Source organism: Penicillium rubens (genome assembly GCF_028828025.1).
Source record: "Penicillium rubens strain IBT 27055 chromosome Unknown utg000004l_segment0_segment0, whole genome shotgun sequence".
Taxonomy (NCBI): Eukaryota; Fungi; Ascomycota; class Eurotiomycetes; order Eurotiales; family Aspergillaceae; genus Penicillium; species Penicillium rubens.
Genome location: NW_026890602.1, coordinates 2063371 through 2083436, shown reverse-complemented (window position 1 = coordinate 2083436; position 20066 = coordinate 2063371). Strand labels below are relative to the sequence as shown.

Sequence of the window (20066 nt, the reverse complement as noted above, 5' to 3'; positions counted from 1 at the left end):
CCAAAAGCCAATCATCCCAGGAGCTGTGTATTTGCCAAGGTCATGTGCATGGTATACCTCGTGACAGCCCAGGTGTACCAGAGGAACTCATTTTACAAAGGAAATGAAAACTTCATGTCTATCTGATGCTCTTCTACTAAAGGCCCATGTGCTTCGCATATGTTCAGATATCCAAAATCAAGTATATTCTTAAAGGAGGCTAACAATGTTCACAAGAATGGACTGCACCCTCTATAATAACTTGTTGCTGTGCAGAAGCCCCCTCGGGTTTCCAAAACCCAGTGAGCTTCAGTCCAGTCTTGTTCAACAGAGTCTCCCACTCATTCTTGGTTCGTTCCGCCGCCGAGAAAGCAGTCATCATAGTCATATCACCAATCGCAGCCATCCATGGAATATTAGTCTCCGGCATAGCCTTCTCATGAATCAAGACCAAAGAATCCGGACCCATTGCTTCACGGATCCTCGATAGGATCTCCACAGCCTGTTTGTCTGGCCAGTCGTGGAGCACGGTACGGAGGTAGTACGCCTTTGCGCTTTTGACAGGCTGTTCATCAAAGAAATTATGAACTTGGGTCTCGATTTCGCAGGGAATATCCGCGGTCTCAGTCACATGCGATAAATCCTGGAGAACAAGCCTTCCCTGCAAACCAGGGAACCTCTCGCGGAAGGCCTGGAGATCTTTACCCCGACCGCCTCCGACATCCACGAGAAGAACCTCGGAAGCGCTCTGCACCTGTAACTTCTCCTCAACTGGGAAGAAATCCAGCCAACTCTTCTCGTCGCGACGATAGGGTGAGGCCATGACCGTGTCGAAGGCGTCCTGGTAATACGGATTCGCCGCCATGTAATCGAAATATCCACGCTTGGACCCGAGTGCGAAATTGAATGGTGAGTCGTCGATATCATCTGGATTTTTCCATCCTTTCTGCTTGAAATAATCGGGAAGCTGGGCAACGAAAAGGGATAGGTGAGTGCTGGATATGTTAGTTGGATGCTGACGCTCACCACATAGACAAGAACACTTACAAAAATATCACTGCTGCAGACATCCAAGACGTCGAAACATAGGCTGCTGCAAATGGCGTGGATGAGAAGGTATCAGAGGTATCTTGCTTGAGAATATCCAATGGTACAAGTGACTTCATGATTCTTCCTATTTATCGTCAATACCAGACTAGAATTTGAGTAGAGGGTAGGGACAGATATTTACCAACTAGCTTTGGATCTGCTTTGACATCTTCAGAAAGCTGGCCCACGCGCACTTTACCATCTTCACTTTCAGAGGTACGCTTGGCGATCGCATCGAAGAGTTTAAGATCTACAGCGAGGCGAACTGTAATGGCTTGGTGGCACTTTGAAGTTCATCAGCCTAGCCCCCATCCAAGGAATCAATTCCGGGGAGGTTCAAAGTTACAGTATAAAGAAGCCTGAGTGTCTTGTCCACAGGTGATTCACATTGACTCCTCAATCGATCGCAAGATTGAAAAAGTTGGGCTCGCTGCTGCGGATCCACAGCTTCGAGGTTGCCGGAAGAAGTGACCGAGTCAATAGACTCAATAAGCCGAGAAATGTCCATGGTCAAAATTTGGCTATAAGATGTCGGTAATTATAGTAAATCTCGAGAGCCGCGCTCGTGTGATTGCCAAGAAGAGCTGTCCTAAATGAGGGAATCGACAAAAGGTTTGGAAGGGAAGGTCATGGAAAGGATCAGGCGCAAATGAAGTGAGGAGTTATCTGTCTAGTGCGACAATTGCCACGTATCTCAAGTGTCTTTGGAGCAAGCGAAAACATGTGATTAAATAGAAAAAGGCCTTGTTAGGAAACATGGGATTTAAACCTTGGAAGGATAGCCTGGGAAGAAGCGGAGGCATGTACGGGGGGAGGGATCATCCCAGACCCATGATAGATCACTGAGGTGTTGTCTGTACATGCGTACTCCCCATATTTTATTGAAGCTGTAGATAGGTGTGATTGGATTGCCTTCCCATTGGAGCCGAGGGCCAAACTGAACCCACATCTAAAAAGCGCGATCGATGCCGTGGGCATGTGGCGAGGAATTCGATCAATCCACTGCTGAATACGCTGCTGTGGGAGCTCATACCATGGATTTTCCTGAGCTCCCTCTGTTAATGGGTTTTCGAGCTGCAACTAAACATGCAGGTCTGTGGCCCGGCTTTCACAGTACCTGTATATATATATGTTGTACGATTGCAGTCAAACTACATAGACGGAGCGGATACCAGTCATTACCTAGGTACTATTTACCTAGGTAGTAATTCAGGCTTACTTACAATATTTCAAGGTTCAAAGTTTTGTTGCACTGTTCTATATTAAGCATTAGGATCCAAATCAAGGGCACCTGGGCAAGCATGGATGGATAGTTATGTTGTACGTACGGAGTAGTTTTTCTCTTCATGAGCCTACTTGCTCAGGGCCAAGACGAGATACATTTCCCCACTAGCTTTTGTGCTTTCAAATGTGATATGTATGCGATTAAAATGTCGGTGGGACCTGCAGAGTAGTGGCTGGCTGAATGCATAGGCTACTGCAATACTAACTGTGCGAGGCTGCAGGTGTATTATGCATCCCACTTGTGTTACAGGGGTACATAAGATGCGCAGGATCGGTCATACATATGCACCTAGGTATACAGATCACAATCGCTGCTAATAGGCTAAGAGGTTAGATCTTGCATATGTACTCCGCCCGTATTTTACGTATTCTAAATAGTGCCGATGGGGGTGTAGTCACCTCTTCCCCTCACGCTGCCCCCCGAGCAGCATAGGTTGTCCAGGGTCTTTTCCACCGCTCAAAGATCCCACTTCATCACTGGTACTCAGGGCAAACATCCAACCAATCTCAGATTTCCAGGGATTGCTTCAAAATGTCTTTCAATCTGGAAGAGACAATTTCAAAATATCAACATTTTGAACTTAACGCACCCTATATTATTTATGGACTTGTCATCTTTGCTCTATGCTACTGGTGGAAATCTACAGAGCTAAAGAATCCGTCTGGGCTGCCAATTATCGGCAGAAGATGGTATGAGCTGGGTAATGGCAAAGCTAGCCAGCGGTTCCGGGATGACTGCCTTGGTACTGTCAGGTCCTGCCTGAAGAAGGTCAGTCAGTGATGTTCTAATTCTGATCTATTACCCTTGTCTAATTCTTGAATTTGGCTTTGAGCAGTACGGAGATGCTTTCTATCTCTATACCGATTCTAGGTATCGCTTAATCCTTTCTCACAAGTATGTCGATATGATCCGCAATGAGAAGCGCCTAGATTTTATCACGGCGCTCGCAGATGTAAGGAAAGTACCCTCCCGAGGGAAACAAAGGTTGACAAGGAAACAGAAACTTGACAGTGGTGTGCACGGCTTTGAGCCAATGGCATCAATGACAAGCGACAAAAAGATCTTACACGCTGTAACGAAGCATTCACTTAATCGCTATTTGGGTGAGCCATTTCCCGCGCTTTCTTCCACGTGTGATGCCTAGAATTGCCTTGGGGAAAACTTATCTAACTTTACGAAAGGGACCTTTATTGAGCCACTTAATGAAGAATCTGACTACGCACTTCGTGAGGTCTGGACTGATAAACCTGGTACCACTCCATAACATACCATGTCGAATCTATGAGATCGGAGCTAACGAGTTCATCAGAGCCCCAGGAGGTTATGTTGAAAGACTCCGTCTGGAAAATGTTTGCACAGATAATGTCTAGGATGTTTATCAATGACAAAGACTTTTATCGAAACCCGGAGTGGGTAAATGCGAGCTCGGAGTATGTCGAACTGTCAGCCTTGGCCGGATATGAACTTCGAGCCTTCCCAAAATGGGCAAAACGCTTCGTCGCACCCTTTCTTCCGAATTGTCGGAAGCTTCAGTCCCTTCTCGAACATATCAACACTCTCCTGAAACCCTTGAAGGAAAAGCTAGACGGGCAAATTCTGGAAACTGACCCTAAGAACCCGCTAAGTTTCCTACATCAAAAGCTTGATGGTCAATTAGATGAGCTTGCGTCTATGTTAATTGCCCTCTGCCTAGTGTCATATGACGGAGGAGCCGAATTATTCACCCATGTTCTTCACTCAGTGTTCAGGAACGATCAACTAATAAGTGACCTCCGTTCTGAGATTGTGAACGTGGTTGGGAAGGAGGGTTTCAACAGGAATACCTTACAAAATCTAGTGCTCATGGACAGTGTCCTGAAGGAGGCGCAGCGTATGCATCCCGAGTCCGTTCGTAAGTCTCGCTCACCTACACTCCAGAAAACCCTCGCTGACTCTTAATATTAGTTCTGTTGCAACGTATCGCTTTGGAGAAAGTCGTTTTACCCGATGGACTCATTATACCGAAAGGAACTTCAATGATGGTCTCCGGCTGCCATATGATCGACGCATCCGTTTGGCCTGAAGGTGACAAGTTCGATGGCTACCGGTTTTTCAATCTACGCCAGAAAACGGATTCTTCTGCAAGCCAGGCATCGTACAATTTTACATCAACATCTCCAGAACATTTCAGCTTCGGCCATGGATCTCAAGCATGCCCTGGGAGATTCTTTGCATCGTATATGCAGAAGATACTTCTCTGCCACGTGATCATGAAGTACGATGTTTCGATCACTGTTCCGGAGGAGGGCGCATGGTTTCAACGTGGAGTGACTCATGTGGCCCATCCAGGACTGAAGGCGCATGTCAGGCGAAGGAAGGAGGAGATCCAATTGTAAGAAAAAGGGTAATGGGAAAAATGTTGGATTTCTGCCATCTCTGTCACACACCATCTCATGTAGTTAGCTCTGTACTTTCTTCCATCCCATAGTTGACAACTATCAACACATTCAATACAAGATACATATTGTACAACCTTTATGATAGCATCTACTCTATAGATTCTAACAAAAAGGTCCAGGTACAGCCTGGGTCTTCTACGACCTCCTTGCATGATTTTCCTAGCATAATTATCTGGTTATTCCGGCTTAAATTGATATGTTAAGCAATCTTTTCGCTTTCTGCTACTATCCTGCCACGAGTAGATATAAAATGTCATGAGTGCCTTAGGCACCGAACCTTGTTTGGTAGATTGTTTGTATGGGAGCTCTCGCTCCACTTTCTTCGAGAGTCAGCTCATCTGCGTCCTGACTTTCTTCCCAGTTACAACTCTCTCCCTCTGCTTCTTGGCCCCTACATCGTAGAGCCCAACCATTGTCTCTTATTTTCCATGGATGTGTGTAAGTCCCCCCAGTCTGCTGTCGCATTTACCGCCCACTGTCCATATGTGTCCACATTATCCAATGACCTATACCCTATACTCCAGTTATTGGAGACTATGATAAATTATCTATTATCAACAAGTGGAACACCAAGGACTTGAGCAGCCTCCTACCGTTCGGAACTGATTTATTTCGAACAGCCTACTGACACGCCTCAGTGCCTCAACCTGAACCGTTGGGCTTAGCCTCCACTTCTTGCAGCCATTTATCTATTGTCTCCTCCATCAAGCCCTTGGTCAAAATCACCTATGAATTTTTAGTAAGTCGATCAAGGGATTACAGACAAAGGGGTGAATGACGCGAGACTCACCAGTTCTTCTGACTCTATAAGCGTGTCATGATCTGCGTCTTCCACAATGGCCCACTCGACATATTCTGGTCCAACCATTTCGTCCCAGCCACCAGCATCAAAAGATTCACGCGGGAGATGAAGCCAGTCATAGCTTATTTTCATCTTTGTGCCCGGTCCTTCTCTCTTCAAAACATGCATTGCTTCGACAACCATATCTGCCATCCTGTCATGATCGCCATGCCCAGCCCAGATAACGAATATCCGCGGTCGGTTTGCATTTCCCGATGTCTTGAAGGGCCGAGGCGTATATTTCATTTTGGCGTAGTAAGCTGCGACTCGATGCTTCTTCCGGAAAGCCGGAATCTCCACGTCAGGTTTGCCCTCACGACGAATTGGGGGGAATAGGCCCATCATTTCAAACAGGTCGACGGTTGCCTCCGGGATCGTAGGGGGTGGCCGAGGCAATGCCAAGTCCAGCATGATTATCCCCAGAACCTGCTTTCCCTGTTCGTGAAGCTGGTATGCGGTCTCATATGCAGTGGCTGTTCCCATTGACCAGCCGCATAGTATATATGGCCCTTGGGGATCAATGCTGCGGATGGTGTTTGCGTAGATGGTGGCAGTTTCTTCGATCGTCCAAGAGGATTCTGACTTAGTCATGAGGAATGGAGAGCCAAAGCTGTAGACTGCACGGTCGTTGGCAAACTTGGGCAGTGTTCTGTACACGAAGGCATTCCCAGAGCCTGGAGGGGTCAGGAAAAGGGAGGGAACGCCTGGTCTCGGGGTCCCCTGGAGCAGGACTGAAAAGCATACATTGCTAGGTGCGTCTTCCATGACAGGTGTGAAATCAAGGAAGTCTGCCGTGTCTGAAATTGAACTGATCTGTTGGCAGATGGCACTGACTGTTGCCTGGGTGAAGAACAGAGATGACGGTAAAGATACTCCTGTTTCTATCTTGACGCGCTTGAGAATTGCGATAGACAAGATTGAATCGACTCCTAACTCAATCATTCGAACAGAGAGATCAATTGCATGTCCCTTCTCCTTTTCGAGGGCCATGCATAATGATTGCATCACTTGAGGACCCGAAATGGGCCCATCGATTCTGTGATTGTCCTGCGTATGCTGGCGCTCCCGGTATACTCTGACTAGAGCTTCTAGTTTGGTCTTCTCAACCTTTCCTGCCATATTCCTTGGGTACGTTTCGTGTCCTAGTGCCTGTACCGGTATCACATCTACCGGCACATAAAGTTTTCCCATCCGCGCCAAGACGGTGTCTTTAATTCCACTTGCCGTGTAGCCATCGACTTCCTGGTTCACAACGACAATAGGAACTTCACCGGCAACATTGTCCGGTGTGCGTACAATCTGAGGTTGAAGAGCGTTGATTTTGGGGACTTGACCTAGAATCGCCTCGATGGCTGATGGTTCAATGTTCTCGCCTCCGCGGATGATGGTGTCTTTGTACCTGCCAATCAGGTAGAGACGATTGTCGGTACCAATGAAGGCTTTATCGCCTGTGCGGAACCAAGGACGGCCATCCTCTCCGTCGTAGAAGTTGGTATCAGCTCCTCCGATATATCCATCAATCAGACTTGGACCTGAGAAGTGCATTTCGCCAGCCTCTCCAGCCCCAGTTGGCACCTTGCTGTCCTTGGCGTATAGACGGACAGTCATGCCCGGGAGTGGCGTGCCGATAGAAACATCTCTGTCTTTGACAATACCACTGATTTGGCTGACGACACCAGAAGAGACAAGGATACCCTCGGTCATACCGTACAGATTCTCCACTCCCGACGCACCTAAAGTGTCGAGGGCGATCCTGATGACCTCTTCGCTTGGGGGAGAACCTCCCATTACAATTCGCCGAAGGGTACTCAGCTTCCTGGATCCAAGTGATATATTGCTTAGAGCATGCAGCATGGTTGGTACCAATCCAGCGTGGCTCACTTCCTCCTCCCGGATAGCCTTTATCACAGCCTCTGGAATGAATCTTGGCCCTGGGAGCACAACTGTGCCTGCGTTAAGGAAGCCGGACATGATACAAAGCCAGCCAAACCCGTGGTTATTTGGCATTGTAAACAGTACCCGATCTCCAGGCAGCATAGGAACACTGCTTTGGCGCCACCACAAGGCGGCCGCAAAGCCATACGCCGATGGCATAATGCAACCTTTCGGGAGAGATGTCGTTCCACTGGTGAAGAAGATTGTTCGATCAGAATGTTCTGAGTGGTGATCTCTGCATAGGCTTTGCTGGAAATCTGGACCTGGATTCTGCATCAACTCCTTGAAAGGTGTCCACCCATCCATCTCTCCTTCGACCAATATCCGAATGCAATCCCGCTCCGACGTCAACTCTTCAATACGCGCACACATATCAGACGTTCCGGCAATGATGCCCGAAAAGTCTGACTGACATCCTTTGATCGCCGTCTGCAGCATGTGTCGCATCTCTCTGGCATTGCACAGACCCGTGGGGTTGATTGGGATGTAGGCGCATCCGATTTGGTACGCAGCCCAAGTGGCAATGACATATTCGGCGGTATTTGGCATAAACATAATCAATGGGTCTCCCCTCTTCAGACCTCGACTTTTTAAACCAATGACAAGTCGCTGGATAGCACGATCGAGGTCCCGGTAGGTCCATCGTAGGTAGTCCGCTTCACGCTTAGCGCTGTCGATGGGCAGGCTCGGGATTCCGTAAAGAGTAGAGGCTTGCTGAGTACTGACGAGGGCCACGGCATCCGGGAATTTTGTGACGTTCCGATAAAACACCTCGTGGAGTGTTGTGTCGGAGTCTGAAAGGGGGGGTCCATGCAGTTCGCTGGGGGGCATCATAGTGGGTGATTTATTCACTATTCACAATTGACAATATGTGGGCAAACACAACCAAAGGAAATTATGACTTCAGGAGCAGGAGAAACCAGAAGAAATTAAATACGAGACATATCACCCGTGTACAATGCAAACTACAATACTACACATGCCTCAGGCAATTCGGGCCTGCTCAACCCCCTCTTCCCCCGCGAAGGTATCGATGGACCACAATCTATCGATACAGCCCTAGAGACAAGCTGACCGATGTTTGCTTGCATGGTCTTATGGAGCTCTTCACGGTTATCGCTCCACTTGCCCTCTGTTACGTGTGATCCAGGTCGATCGAACTATGGACCCGAATGGTAAGAGGGGTCATTTAGTGAGCGTTATCACTTTTTTGCCTCCAATGAAGCATCTCGTCAACGTAAGGAGAGAGTTAGCTCTGAGTCAATGGATATGACAAATTAGAAAGTGCTGCGTGCTGGCTACTCTCGCCACCAGCTGAACTACCGCATATGCAGCGAGACCCACTTACAGGTGTTGGAGGTACCTACATAACAACAATCTTGGCGGACAGATGTGATAAATCACCTTATGCCTACTCCGTATGGAGTACTCCGCACACATCTGGTACTCGACTGGAACCTGCATTGTAATCCAAATTCCAAATTGACACACACGTGGCTTGCATATGTACGATCACTCACATTGCTATTCTCGGGATCCTCGGGGTTGAGACTCGAGAGGCAGTAGATCGGCATGAATGCAGCTAATTAATCGTAAAGCACAGGTCATGCATTTTCTCGAAAACGAGGGCCCTAACCCGGGTAACTGACATGTATTAGGTTTTCATTACGGTGATCAGATCGCTGGGCCTACCTTCACTGCAGATCAATACCCATAGCGGCCTTCTATGTGCTATGTTTGGCACTGGCAATTGGCGTATTATTTGGGTAGGCTAGTTACTTAACCTCAAATGAAGTGGAAATCACTGAGTTGGAAACAAGCACCCTGATTTACTCTTGCCCATAATTTCAGCTCACCATGTCCCAAACTATGGTTTCCGCTCGCCCAAAGACGACCATGATAGTGGGAGATCGATCCTTGGACGTCGCTGATCTCGAAGTCATCAAATTGGAAAGCCTTGTTGCAAAGGACCCGGTCGAGACGGCCAAACTTCTGAAGGCCGCGAAGTCTCAAGGGTTCTTCTATGTCAATTTCAACGATGACCTCTCGCAGAAAATCTCAGGCTATCTCCGGACTAGTTACCTGAACTCCCATGAGTACTTCGCCAAGCCTTTAGACGAGAAGATGAAGGCGTTCAGGGAGGGTGCAAATGACGGGTATGCCAGCCTCTACTTGTGGTGCCATCCAGATTTACAGATACTCACACATCAATAGCTACAAACGCGCAGGCATTGAGTCATTCGAAGTAGGTGTGTCCATGATCTTTTCGATATACCGTGCCTAACCACTCTTAGATCACCCGAGACGAACAGAACCGCACCAATTTACCAAGCCCCTTCGCAGAACATGCCGGAGCGACGCTAGATCTTCTCAATATCTGCGACACCATAGTACGCACCCTTCTCCGCAGCATTTCTGATAGCCTTGGTCTTGATGAATCCGCGAGGCTGGAAAATGCCCATCGTCCCGACGGGCAAAGTGACTCTGGATTAAAGTTTGTCTCTGGTCCAACCAAAGCATCCATTGCTGATGTCCCCGACACTACCCACACCGATGCTGGGTCGATCACCTTGCTCTGGTGCGAGAAATGGGCTAGTCAGATGCAGACCAAGGAGACGAAAGAGTGGTTATGGATCGATCCTAAACCTGATTGTGTCTTGGTCAACATCGCAGATTATCTACAAAGTCAGACGGGACTGCACTCCCCAGTTCATCGAGTGAGTCAGCCGTCCGATGGTGTGGAGGACCGATACTTTGTGTCATATTTCTTGAGACCGAATCATTAAGTCTACGAAATGTTTGTATGCATGGTTATATGATCCCTGCATCAGCTTCGACCACTAGTTAGCTTCTTTCTTCCACTTAGATGGTCACTATCGCTACACCTCTATGCGCATCTCTATCTACTTTCTCCATCCCCCAGTAGCCCCAGTAGTAGTAGCGACGGTTAATCCAGGAAACTAATGCCTAGAAGCGGGTAGCCGATGTGGATACTGGTCTTCGTTAAATATGAATAATCGAAATTGCAACCTGATCAGTCCCGCATTCTCTAATCAGTGTGGTGCCTTGACATCTGTCAATTCTCTATCTAGCAAGCCCAGTCCTTCCACGCTTGAGTAATCAACCTATAACTCGTAAGGATTTGAAGGCTGTCATTGATATCTGTTATCAGTTTATTAATATTGAATATATACGTGAGAATGGAGGCATGTGGGCCTTTCGCTGGACGAAAGAGAGAATAGTGCTGCCCTACGTCCGAACTCAGCTTCAAAATCAACAGCTAGGCGATCATTGATTCTCAACCAATTGCTCCACCATTGATCCCTGATATATCGATATATGCACACGGGAACTGCATCATAAATATACATATTTATTACGTCGCGAGTCAGTTTACATCACAGACCGCCTATTCGCGAAGCGCATGAATATGCTAGATCTCAGCCAGCCACACCGGGCACACCGAGCTTTTGGCTGGTGAACTCAGACCTGCAGATGTGGCCGAATCGGGTTATCACATGCACTATAGCATAATAACGCCATTCCAACAGATCAACAGATCTATTGCCCCGGTGGTGCTCTGTAGCTATGTGAGTGAGTGGAGACAACACGCTGGGATGCAAGGCAGGATGGACATTCTTTGCTTTTTCCCTTTTTCCTTTTTATATTAATTATCCTTTTCTCTTTCTAACCAACTGATTCCTACGTACCCTGTATATGCTGGATACTGTACCTGAAGAGGCTAGTGCAGCTGAAAACAATGTAAAATAAATGAGACATTGAAAGGGTCGAATATGTGATCGTCCTGAAATCTGATACTCCAGCCCCTGTCCCTGCCAACGCTCATATAATACCCATATTTGCCGAGCTCTCTAGAGCACTTCCGAAACGAACTCAGCCCAGAGATAAATTGCACAATGGCTCTTGAATTCGATTTAGTCATTGCGAATCGACAAGTCGCCTTCTCCGGTATCCTCATTCTTATATGTACTTGCATCGCTATTGTCTTATATTTGAGAAATCCCAAACCCCCTCCGAGGCCTGAAAGATCAAATGATCTGTTTGGACATGGGCGCAAACGGTTCAAAGAGCCACGTCCAGCTGTCACGACAAATGCTGAGTGGGCATCAATGAGAGAGCTAGAATTCTACAAAGAGCTCTATTTCAAGCTTCAGAATTTGGAGGAACACTCTGACACGATACCGAAAGCACGAAAAGCTTTCCTAGTTCTGCTTTCACAGGCATTGGAGGATTACGACAAGGCACTGGACACAAACATACTGTCGATTAACCGCTTCGACAAGAACGAGCTTGTCCGCTTTCTGCAAAATCATCAAGACAGAGTTACAAGCCAATACCATCAGTATGTCAACCGCCGACAATCGGGGGGTCCGCGTGAGTTGTTCCAAGATCAGCAAGCAGCCGGAGACTGGCTGAGGGAAATTGCACCGCTAAAGTTGGTCGACGGCGCCTGGCTAGGGCATTTAAACAAGATCACAATGCCTTTCGCGCTGAGGCAAATCGTGAGGCAGACATGGCAAGTGTTCACAGAGGAACTGGGAAACGGCAACCGGGACCAACATCATGTCAAGATCTTCGAGGATCTTCTGAGGGTATTTGAGCGAGATTTACCCTCGCCAACAACAATGGCTATTCTCCATCCTCGATACAGGCTAGGTAATCTCAAATATTGGAGAGCAGCTGTGGCGCAGCTCTTGGTGTCCCTCTTCCCGCACGATTTCTTGCCTGAGATTCTTGGGTTTAATATGCATTTTGAATCCCTGCAATTGGATACTATGCAAGCGGCGAAGGAGTTGCCGGAAGTTGGTCTCAACGCATACTATTTCCTTCTTCATGTTTCAATTGACAATGGCCACTCGGGACATGCTGCAATGGCTACCGAAAGCGTCGCAGACTACATCCGGCATATTGCCGACACTGAGGGCGAGGTGTCTGCTGAGGTGGCGTGGAAAAGAGTTCAGGCTGGATATATTTTCAGCGAGTGGCAATCTCAAAAAGGCAGCCAAGCAACCAATATCATTGCACGACTCGATGATGTCTCTGATGATCGACTTGAGTCAAAGGTTCTTTCAATATTCAGCTCAAAGATCCAGGCTGCCCATAGACTGCATTGCGGTAGCCGGGTGAAAATTGGGAAGCGCTCGCTTTCTGAGTGGCTGGATCCCGAAGCGTTCTTGGATGAGGAATGGCAACGGGAGTTCATTCGATGCTTGAGCATATCCCAGCCCTGGATATATCCAGGTGACAGCAGGAGGAGCAAATTGGCCCAAGAGTTTCGATGGGGAGGGAGAATGTACGGCGCATTCACGAAGAGCGAACTCGAAACACTTGAGCTCTGGATCAACTCCCTAGACTATGCCCGAACCCCTTTTTATTACTCCTTCATCGAGCCAATAACGCACTCATGGCATCAAAGATCCAAGATATCGAGCACCGACAAGAGGGGTAACTTTGTCCTCGATGTTAAAAGTGGGAGTATTGAAACAGAAAGTCCACTTCCCAAAGACCCGGTGGGGAAGTATTTGGGAGACTTGCCAACCAATCCAAATCTTTCAGTCCTATTGCCGCTCTGGTTTACGCAGTGCTGCCTCTTGGAATCATTTTTGTATTCCCCGGGGAGAACAACCGATAACATTGGCTGCGCTGTGGTCCGCTTCTTGCGGGCTCAGTCCGGCTTCGAGACGGAGGACTTAATTGTGACCGGGACAGATGAGCCTCGCACGACAGAGAATAAAGGGATTGTTGAATTTGGCCTGGAAATGATTCATCATGCGTCCCTTCCCATCCCTCAAGATCTATACGGAATTTTCTCTCATTGGCCGTCCGAGTTTTCCATAACCATGCTCAAGTTAGCTTCCAGCCCTGTTCGAAACTTTGGTATTCTGTTGGGTATGTCCATGGCGTTTCTCGAATTGCAAGAGACGGTATCAGAATCGTCAAATCCTGGCTTGCTTTGTCCGAAGAGCAGTGAGCGCCTTGCGTTGCTAGTTAGGAGACAGTATCAATGCTTGCAGGTCTGTCTGAAGGAGATTCCCGCGGGAGATACACGTCATGTGGACTTCCACCGTGGGTATGAGATGGCGAAGGTGGAGATTAACAAATGCTTCGGACCAGTGGAGTGAAACCTGAATCAACAGTCAACTTCTTTTTCAGATTTCTTTTATGCGTGAATGACATTCTGTGATCAGGTATTCCTTTGGAGGGGGCATAAGCTACAACTTCCTCATTGACTATGATCCTGCTTTCCAGAAGACTAGAATAAAATACTAGCTCACTTTAGAGCTCCATAGTGACCAGATTGACCTCAGTGAAAGCCGAGACGCTCCTAATAAAATTGACATAAGATCGCAGACGCATCGATTCTGAGAGGCCGATCTAGCTCGTATATTTTCCCAGATTCTACATAAATGCACTCTATGTGCGAATGGGCATAACGGCCAAAGGTCAAATGCCTGAAGAAATCACTTTCTCACCTGATTTCTGTCTGATTTTAGACTGGTAGCTAACTAACTAACTATACCCCTTCGCACTTTATGTATAGTGTAAAGCATATTGACAGGAATGATGTTTCCCATAGAGCAAAACAAAAACCCAAACCCGGGAAGGACATCACTCTGCGCGTCGGATGCGAATGCCACCATGCCACCCAACCCATGCCTTCTCAGCCGGACCACGAAGAAGGCAAATAACCAGCGCCGCCCCAATAAACGCCAGATTGACACTGCCCGACAGTATCCACCCTCCTTGACTGTAGAGACGATTCCCAACAGAGGTACCCATGAGCTGACCACAGAACACGCCCATCATGTATCCCGTGTTAATCCGATTCCGCGCCTTGGGCGCAACACTGTAGATCGCAACGCGATTGGCGACCTGCGTCATCTGCAGACCGAAGTCCTGTAGTGCAGCTTGGATAATTGGGCCCGCGACAGTGTACGTGCCTGTATAGGTACCGATACTGACGCCAGTGATCAGGATAGCGAGACTGACGAGGATGGAGAACTGCGGCACGAATTTATCGATCATGTAGCGTGAGTAGAGTGGGCCCAGGAACATGGGTGTAAGGCCTGCTAGAGAGAATAGTCCGATTGTCAGGGTTTGGTAGTTGTAAGGATCACCGGATAGGAGGAAGGTGAGTGTTGTCCAGAAACTGGTGAATGTGGCCGAGAGGAAGAATCCCATAAGAGTTGCCTGGACAAGAACCGGGGAAGTCCAGTAGTATCCGATAATGGAATATAGGATTTTGAAGTAGGAGATGTTGGTGTTTGTTGATGGGTAGTCGGGCATGAACAACCATAGAAGGGCGAAAATGAGGAATTGGAGTGCTAGTGATAGCCAATAGATATTTCGCCAGTGTGAATATTCTGCGACGATACCTGAGAGCAGGCGGGCGAATAGAAGGCCCAGGACGAGTCCCGAAGAAACGATTGATAGGGCTGTTGCACGACGAGCTGGAGGGGCGAGATCTCCGACGAGAGGGAGCATGATTTGCTGCAAAGATGATAAGTGTTGCGTTCAGGTAAGAGACTCGGATATGCTTGGTTGCACTTACTGGAGTAACAGTCGTGACCGAAGACAGATAACTTAGAACAAGGAATACTTCGAATGACTTGGTGATGCAGACACCAATCCACAACGTCGCAGTCACAAGCGTCAACAGTAAAACGAAGTGTCTTCTCCGAACCAAGTCGCCAAGAGGGCAAAGAAGGATTAATCCTGTGGCATATCCAGCTTGGCTGCAGGTTGGGATCAATGAGGCTCGCTCATGCGAGACATTGAAAAACCGGGCAAGAACATCAAGAATGGGATGTGAATAGTATAGATTGGCGACCTATACGACTATATTAGCAAGTGTCATCGCATATTTGATACCTTTCGATGCCATACCGTGAAAGTTCCCGAGAATGCGAACAGAATATTCAAAGGCAAGCCGAATTTACTCGGGTTCTCCGGATCCCATCGACATCGTGGCGGCGTCCATGAAACGACATCAGCAAAGCGTCTCCAATACTTTCGCTTTTCTATTGAATCTTCCGTCGAGCTTTGAACATTGACATCATGGCCTTTTTCATCTTCACCCACCCTCTGGACCGTAAGGGAATTGGAGTGTGCCGAGGTGATCGGCAATAGTTCTGTAGGTTCTTCAATTTGAGAGCTGGAATGGTTTCCCACCCTTGGGGTGTTTTCCGCAGTCATTTGCTAGAGTTTGAGATCCTATATGGCCGTATGCTCATCTATATCTCAGTGACTCGATGACATCAACGAGGCCGAAGACATGAGCATTAGGGTTAAGGGGATTTATGCGCGGTAGTACCGAAACAGCTCGAAAATAGTAACCACCTCAACCTGCAGACTGGACATTCTTGTGTAAGAAAAAGAAACCAAAGCCGTAAGGTGTATATATTGGCGGGTGTGCCCAGATGAAATGTTGATTAGCAAGAAAGAATCTCATTTCCGCATGCATTTCCGCACCCGCCCCCACATTCTTGCAGGCTGTCAACTTTACCGATCTTGATACATTCATATCTTAGTCCAAGTGCAATTGTTTGTAGATTAATTTTGGTCTTGATTTGAGGTTATGATTCATATGATACATATATTCCAAATGGAAGGGTTTTTGATTGTTCGCAAAGCAAGCAAACAGTCTGGAAAGCGGACATGAACGGATATCAAACGACAAGCCATTTTTCTGTAAGAGCCTTTGCGGTATCTGCATTGCCGCTGAGAACATGAATACACTGCAGCGCATAAGCGGCCTCGCGGGAGAAATCCTCAACGAAAGGCTGGCCAGTGGACGAAGGAGTCTTTTGGGGTTGGCCATCACCGCCCATAACCACATCGGCACCGTCTTTCGCAGATGTCGGTTCTTGAACAGACTTTTGCCTGGCTTGTTGCTGAATTTGCTCGCCGATTTTCAACACCCGGTCGTACCCTTCGACAGCAAGGTGGGCCAGACCAAGCGAGTGCCAAACACGAGCGAAATTGAATTCCATCTCCTGTTTCTCGGCTAAGAGCGTTCCCGGCTTCTCCCGAACCAGACGGTATTCATGCATAAAGGACAGTCCTTGCATGATGAGGTAGTGGCGATTCTCGGATTGTCGTTTAAGAGAGTGGTGGATGAATGAGAGTGCGATGGAAAGGAGAACGGCCGGGTTTTGGTCATCTAGGGCGTATGCTCGGAAGAAATAGTTCAGCGCCGGGTAGAAACTGTTTCCGGAGTACAGCATGTGGCCATAGAGCACAAGAAGAGCAATGTCTAGCTCTTTCGCGGTGATGGGCTCACCGGCTTCGTCCCGTGTGGATAGCGTGGCGCGCTCTTTCCAGACAGAGTGCCGGATGGGTCGAGGCGTGTCTTGTGGCATTGTAAAGTCTATCGCCTTGATTTGGCGAAGCATGAATTTCATGTTTCCGGAGGAATGGAAAAGCGATCGGTGAGGGTCGCCACATAGGTGGCCCAGCGTAGAGAAAAGTCGATAAGTATCGGTGACAAACTGGTATTCTTTGATAAACCAGCGGGCTTCATTGGCCAATGTCTCTTCATCTCGTGCGCGGAGAGCGCATGCTATAAAATTGTCAGTAGATAATCACTTGATAGCGAATTGAATGAACTCACTGAACCAGCAAACATGAATCAATCGCGACTTGGGCTTAGAGTGCAACCAGATGCTTGCGACCGCCGCAGAATCAAGGGTCTCATAAGCTTCTTCTGGCTCGCCTTGTTCTACTACGAGTAGAGCGTACTGCAGGAATATGTCAAGCCACTCATCAAACGGAATTCCATGGTAGTCGGTGGGAATGGCGCCCTGCAAGGGCTCCTCCGCGACGTCTCCTAAATATAGCATTAGCATGCTGTGTATGGATGGAGTAACCGGATGACATACCCAGAGTTTCCTGAAGACGGCCCGCCATTTGCTGCATTTCATCCATCATTGCACCATTTTTGGTTTGGTTCTTGTGTTTTACACCAGTCGAATATCCCCTGAAGGCAATGCTCCGATCCATCGGATAGAATGCCCGATTGTTTCGGAAATCTCGCAATAGAGCATCGGCAATGTCCAGCCAATCCTCAATGGCTACGGAGACACCGTCTTTGACCTGGGGATTCAACTCCAACAACTTCGCATACAAGAATTGAATATCATCAGTCCGAGTACCTTCACCAGGCTGCGCCCGTCCTTTGCCAGGCGCCGAAGGAGCTGCGTTCATAAACGTTGTTGCCTGTGTCGGTTTGGGTGCAATTGACCGGAGGGGTTCTGTTTCAGCCATCTTGAACTCTATGGCAAGTTGTTCAAGTCTGGTGTCCTTTCTTCTTCTCTTGCTGCGATTTTCCTGCCGACCGATCAGGACTGCCTCGCCGACATACTTCATAGCCTGTTCGCTCATCCCGAGGCTCTCGTATAGCTTCGCTAGCAGTACTCGCGACTCCATATGACTAGCGTCGTGTTCGGCGACGAGTAGATAACAGCTTTCAGCATCTTCCATCTTGCCCAACTGCATGCAGCAATCTGCCATGGCCATGAAGAAGCTGATATCGGCATGTTCAGCGGTTTGTTGTATGGGCGTATAGTATCGGAGTGCTTCTTCGAAGAGACCGACTTGTTTTAGAGCATCTGCCACTTCCCTGAACAGATCACCATAGTCGAAGATCCGGGCACCTTCGGAGTCGTCTTCGGGGTTAAGCCATTCAAAGTGATGCTGGGTGCATTCTGTCAGTACGTACTTGTATTGGATCATTACCATTATCCGAGATAGAACTCACCAATGCTTCGTTGTGATGCTTGTCGCCCAATTTCAGGCGGAAAACACCCATCTTTATTCGAAGCTCCAACGGAAGACCAAGCCCATACGACTCCCGAGGCCATTGATTGGGAATAAAACCATCAGTTTTGATGCGTCGAGGCGAATCATCAGCATCCCATTCTCTGTCGTCATCCTCGTGGCCGTCCCACACTGAGTCTTCTCCGCGACCTAGAAGCCAGCGTGCAAGGATTTTCAACGAGATGAGTCCTTCTTCGGGTTCATTGAGATAGCCAAAAAGTTCAACATAGATATTAAGATCCGACCAAGTGAAATCAGAGGCCTCGGGGTCGAGAGATAGGTAGTGATCAATGCTGTTTGCGTAATGATCCACTGCTTTTTGCACGTCATTGAGATCAATGTACGTCTCTGCAATATGTCGCAGTGCCCTAGCACTGTGCGGACAGTCTTTGAGTAGTCTCTCATATTCAGCTGCGGCTCGGCCATTGTGACCTAGCTCACGATAGATCGCTGCTCTCTGGAACCGGATGTTCGTGTTATCGGGACTGACCTCGAGGATGCGACTGTAACAATAAGCAACATCATGCAATGCGGACTGCCGATTCTCTCCAGCGCGATCCAAGATGAGCCGAGCAACTTTGACCCAGACACCGGGATCTTTGGGCCTCGTATGAGCTCCGTTGAATAGAGCTGCTAGGGCTTTGTCTTTTTCTCCTTGTGCGAGGAAGATTTCCGAGAGTAAAGAATGAGCAGCAAACATCTCAGGATTAATCTGAATCGCCTGCATTACCAGATCAATGGCCCGTTCGTAGTCTCCATCGATGAAGGCAGAGGTAGCCCCCGAATGAAGATGCTTGAATTCTGGACTGGGCTCCAGAGGTTTGCGTGGTCCTCTTTTGATGCCCTTTCCACCGCGAGCGCCCCATCTTCCGGAGAAGCGTCCACCTCCACGGCGGCGACGCCTGCTGGCGCCTGAATGATCATCGTCATCATCCTCCGCTGGCTCGTCTTCATCAGACTCACTGGTATCGTGTTAAGTAGGGTTATACAAGTGGCGTCTCAGCATACGTACCTCTCGCTTTCGTCTTCAGACAAGGCAAAGTCCTCGTCTGACACCGCTCCCTCCCCAGGCACGGGAGGATATGACACTGGGGGGTACCCCTGACTGTCATATTCATCTGGGTAGAAGCCTTCAGCCTCTTGCTCCTCTTCGACTTCGACTTCGCCTTGGAATTCGTTGGGATCTTGAGGATATTGATTGATGCTTTGGGGCTGAGTTTGTGCGTTTTGGTCACCAAACAAACGAGGATCAATCACCGAGGCAAGCATGTCCCCGACGTCAAAAGACTGATCATTTTGCCATGGATAATGAACAGTTTCATCGATATCCGGATATGCCGATTCTCCCTCCTGCATTTCCTCATCCAGAGGAACCCCGTCCGGGTAATGTTGGGAACTCATGGCCACTGACAATCTAAAGTTCAGTAGAAAGTGATTTCCACTGTTGATGAAAGTTATAGCTTGAGACAATCATCAGAAATGTGGATCACCAAGGGAGTTCATTATCGATCCAGTATAGTTGGAGTGCGCTGAATTTCACGTCTGGGCTTGGCAGATATTCATAGTAACTGTCCCCACCAGGCTGAGGAAAATATTCAGATTTGACCAAGAGGGATAGAATTCCTAGGAAAGAATAGAAAGCGAAAGTCCTTCTAAGACT

General features: G+C 48.1%; 7 protein-coding genes across 7 annotated transcripts; 3 read left to right on the top strand and 4 right to left on the bottom strand.

The window, feature by feature from the left end:
• Window positions 1–199: 199 nt before the first annotated feature.
• Window positions 200–1576, bottom strand: N7525_010761 (uncharacterized protein; the record flags this gene model as incomplete). Its single annotated transcript, XM_002561256.2, has 4 exons — window positions 200–974; window positions 1027–1153; window positions 1211–1352; window positions 1415–1576. The coding sequence occupies 4 exons, from the start codon at window positions 1574–1576 to the stop codon at window positions 200–202; spliced, it is 1206 nt and encodes a 401-aa protein (XP_002561302.2).
• Window positions 1577–2884: 1308 nt separating this feature from the next.
• On the top strand, window positions 2885–4728 carry N7525_010760 (cytochrome P450; the record flags this gene model as incomplete). The annotated part of the gene is made up of 6 exons (XM_061215212.1): window positions 2885–3121; window positions 3189–3305; window positions 3354–3456; window positions 3535–3603; window positions 3663–4244; window positions 4298–4728. 6 exons carry the CDS (start codon window positions 2885–2887, stop codon window positions 4726–4728), a joined length of 1539 nt encoding a protein of 512 aa, XP_061067724.1.
• A 705-nt stretch (window positions 4729–5433) lies between these two features.
• On the bottom strand, window positions 5434–8401 carry N7525_010759 (uncharacterized protein; the record flags this gene model as incomplete). The annotated part of the gene is made up of 2 exons (XM_002561257.2): window positions 5434–5517; window positions 5582–8401. The coding sequence occupies 2 exons, from the start codon at window positions 8399–8401 to the stop codon at window positions 5434–5436; spliced, it is 2904 nt and encodes a 967-aa protein (XP_002561303.1).
• A 1023-nt stretch (window positions 8402–9424) lies between these two features.
• N7525_010758 (putative oxidoreductase, 2OG-Fe(II) oxygenase family) lies at window positions 9425–10353 on the top strand (the record flags this gene model as incomplete). The annotated part of the gene is made up of 3 exons (XM_002561258.1): window positions 9425–9723; window positions 9782–9812; window positions 9862–10353. 3 exons carry the CDS (start codon window positions 9425–9427, stop codon window positions 10351–10353), a joined length of 822 nt encoding a protein of 273 aa, XP_002561304.1.
• A 1131-nt stretch (window positions 10354–11484) lies between these two features.
• Window positions 11485–13710, top strand: N7525_010757 (iron-containing redox enzyme family protein; the record flags this gene model as incomplete). The annotated part of the gene is made up of 1 exon (XM_002561259.1): window positions 11485–13710. The coding sequence occupies one exon, from the start codon at window positions 11485–11487 to the stop codon at window positions 13708–13710; it is 2226 nt and encodes a 741-aa protein (XP_002561305.1).
• Window positions 13711–14197: 487 nt separating this feature from the next.
• Window positions 14198–15784, bottom strand: N7525_010756 (MFS transporter; the record flags this gene model as incomplete). The annotated part of the gene is made up of 3 exons (XM_002561260.2): window positions 14198–15079; window positions 15141–15419; window positions 15476–15784. The coding sequence occupies 3 exons, from the start codon at window positions 15782–15784 to the stop codon at window positions 14198–14200; spliced, it is 1470 nt and encodes a 489-aa protein (XP_002561306.1).
• Window positions 15785–16257: 473 nt separating this feature from the next.
• On the bottom strand, window positions 16258–19807 carry N7525_010755 (tetratricopeptide repeat protein; the record flags this gene model as incomplete). The annotated part of the gene is made up of 5 exons (XM_061215211.1): window positions 16258–17150; window positions 17202–17417; window positions 17470–18283; window positions 18348–19368; window positions 19419–19807. The coding sequence occupies 5 exons, from the start codon at window positions 19805–19807 to the stop codon at window positions 16258–16260; spliced, it is 3333 nt and encodes a 1110-aa protein (XP_061067723.1).
• Between the last annotated feature and the right edge of the window lie 259 nt (window positions 19808–20066).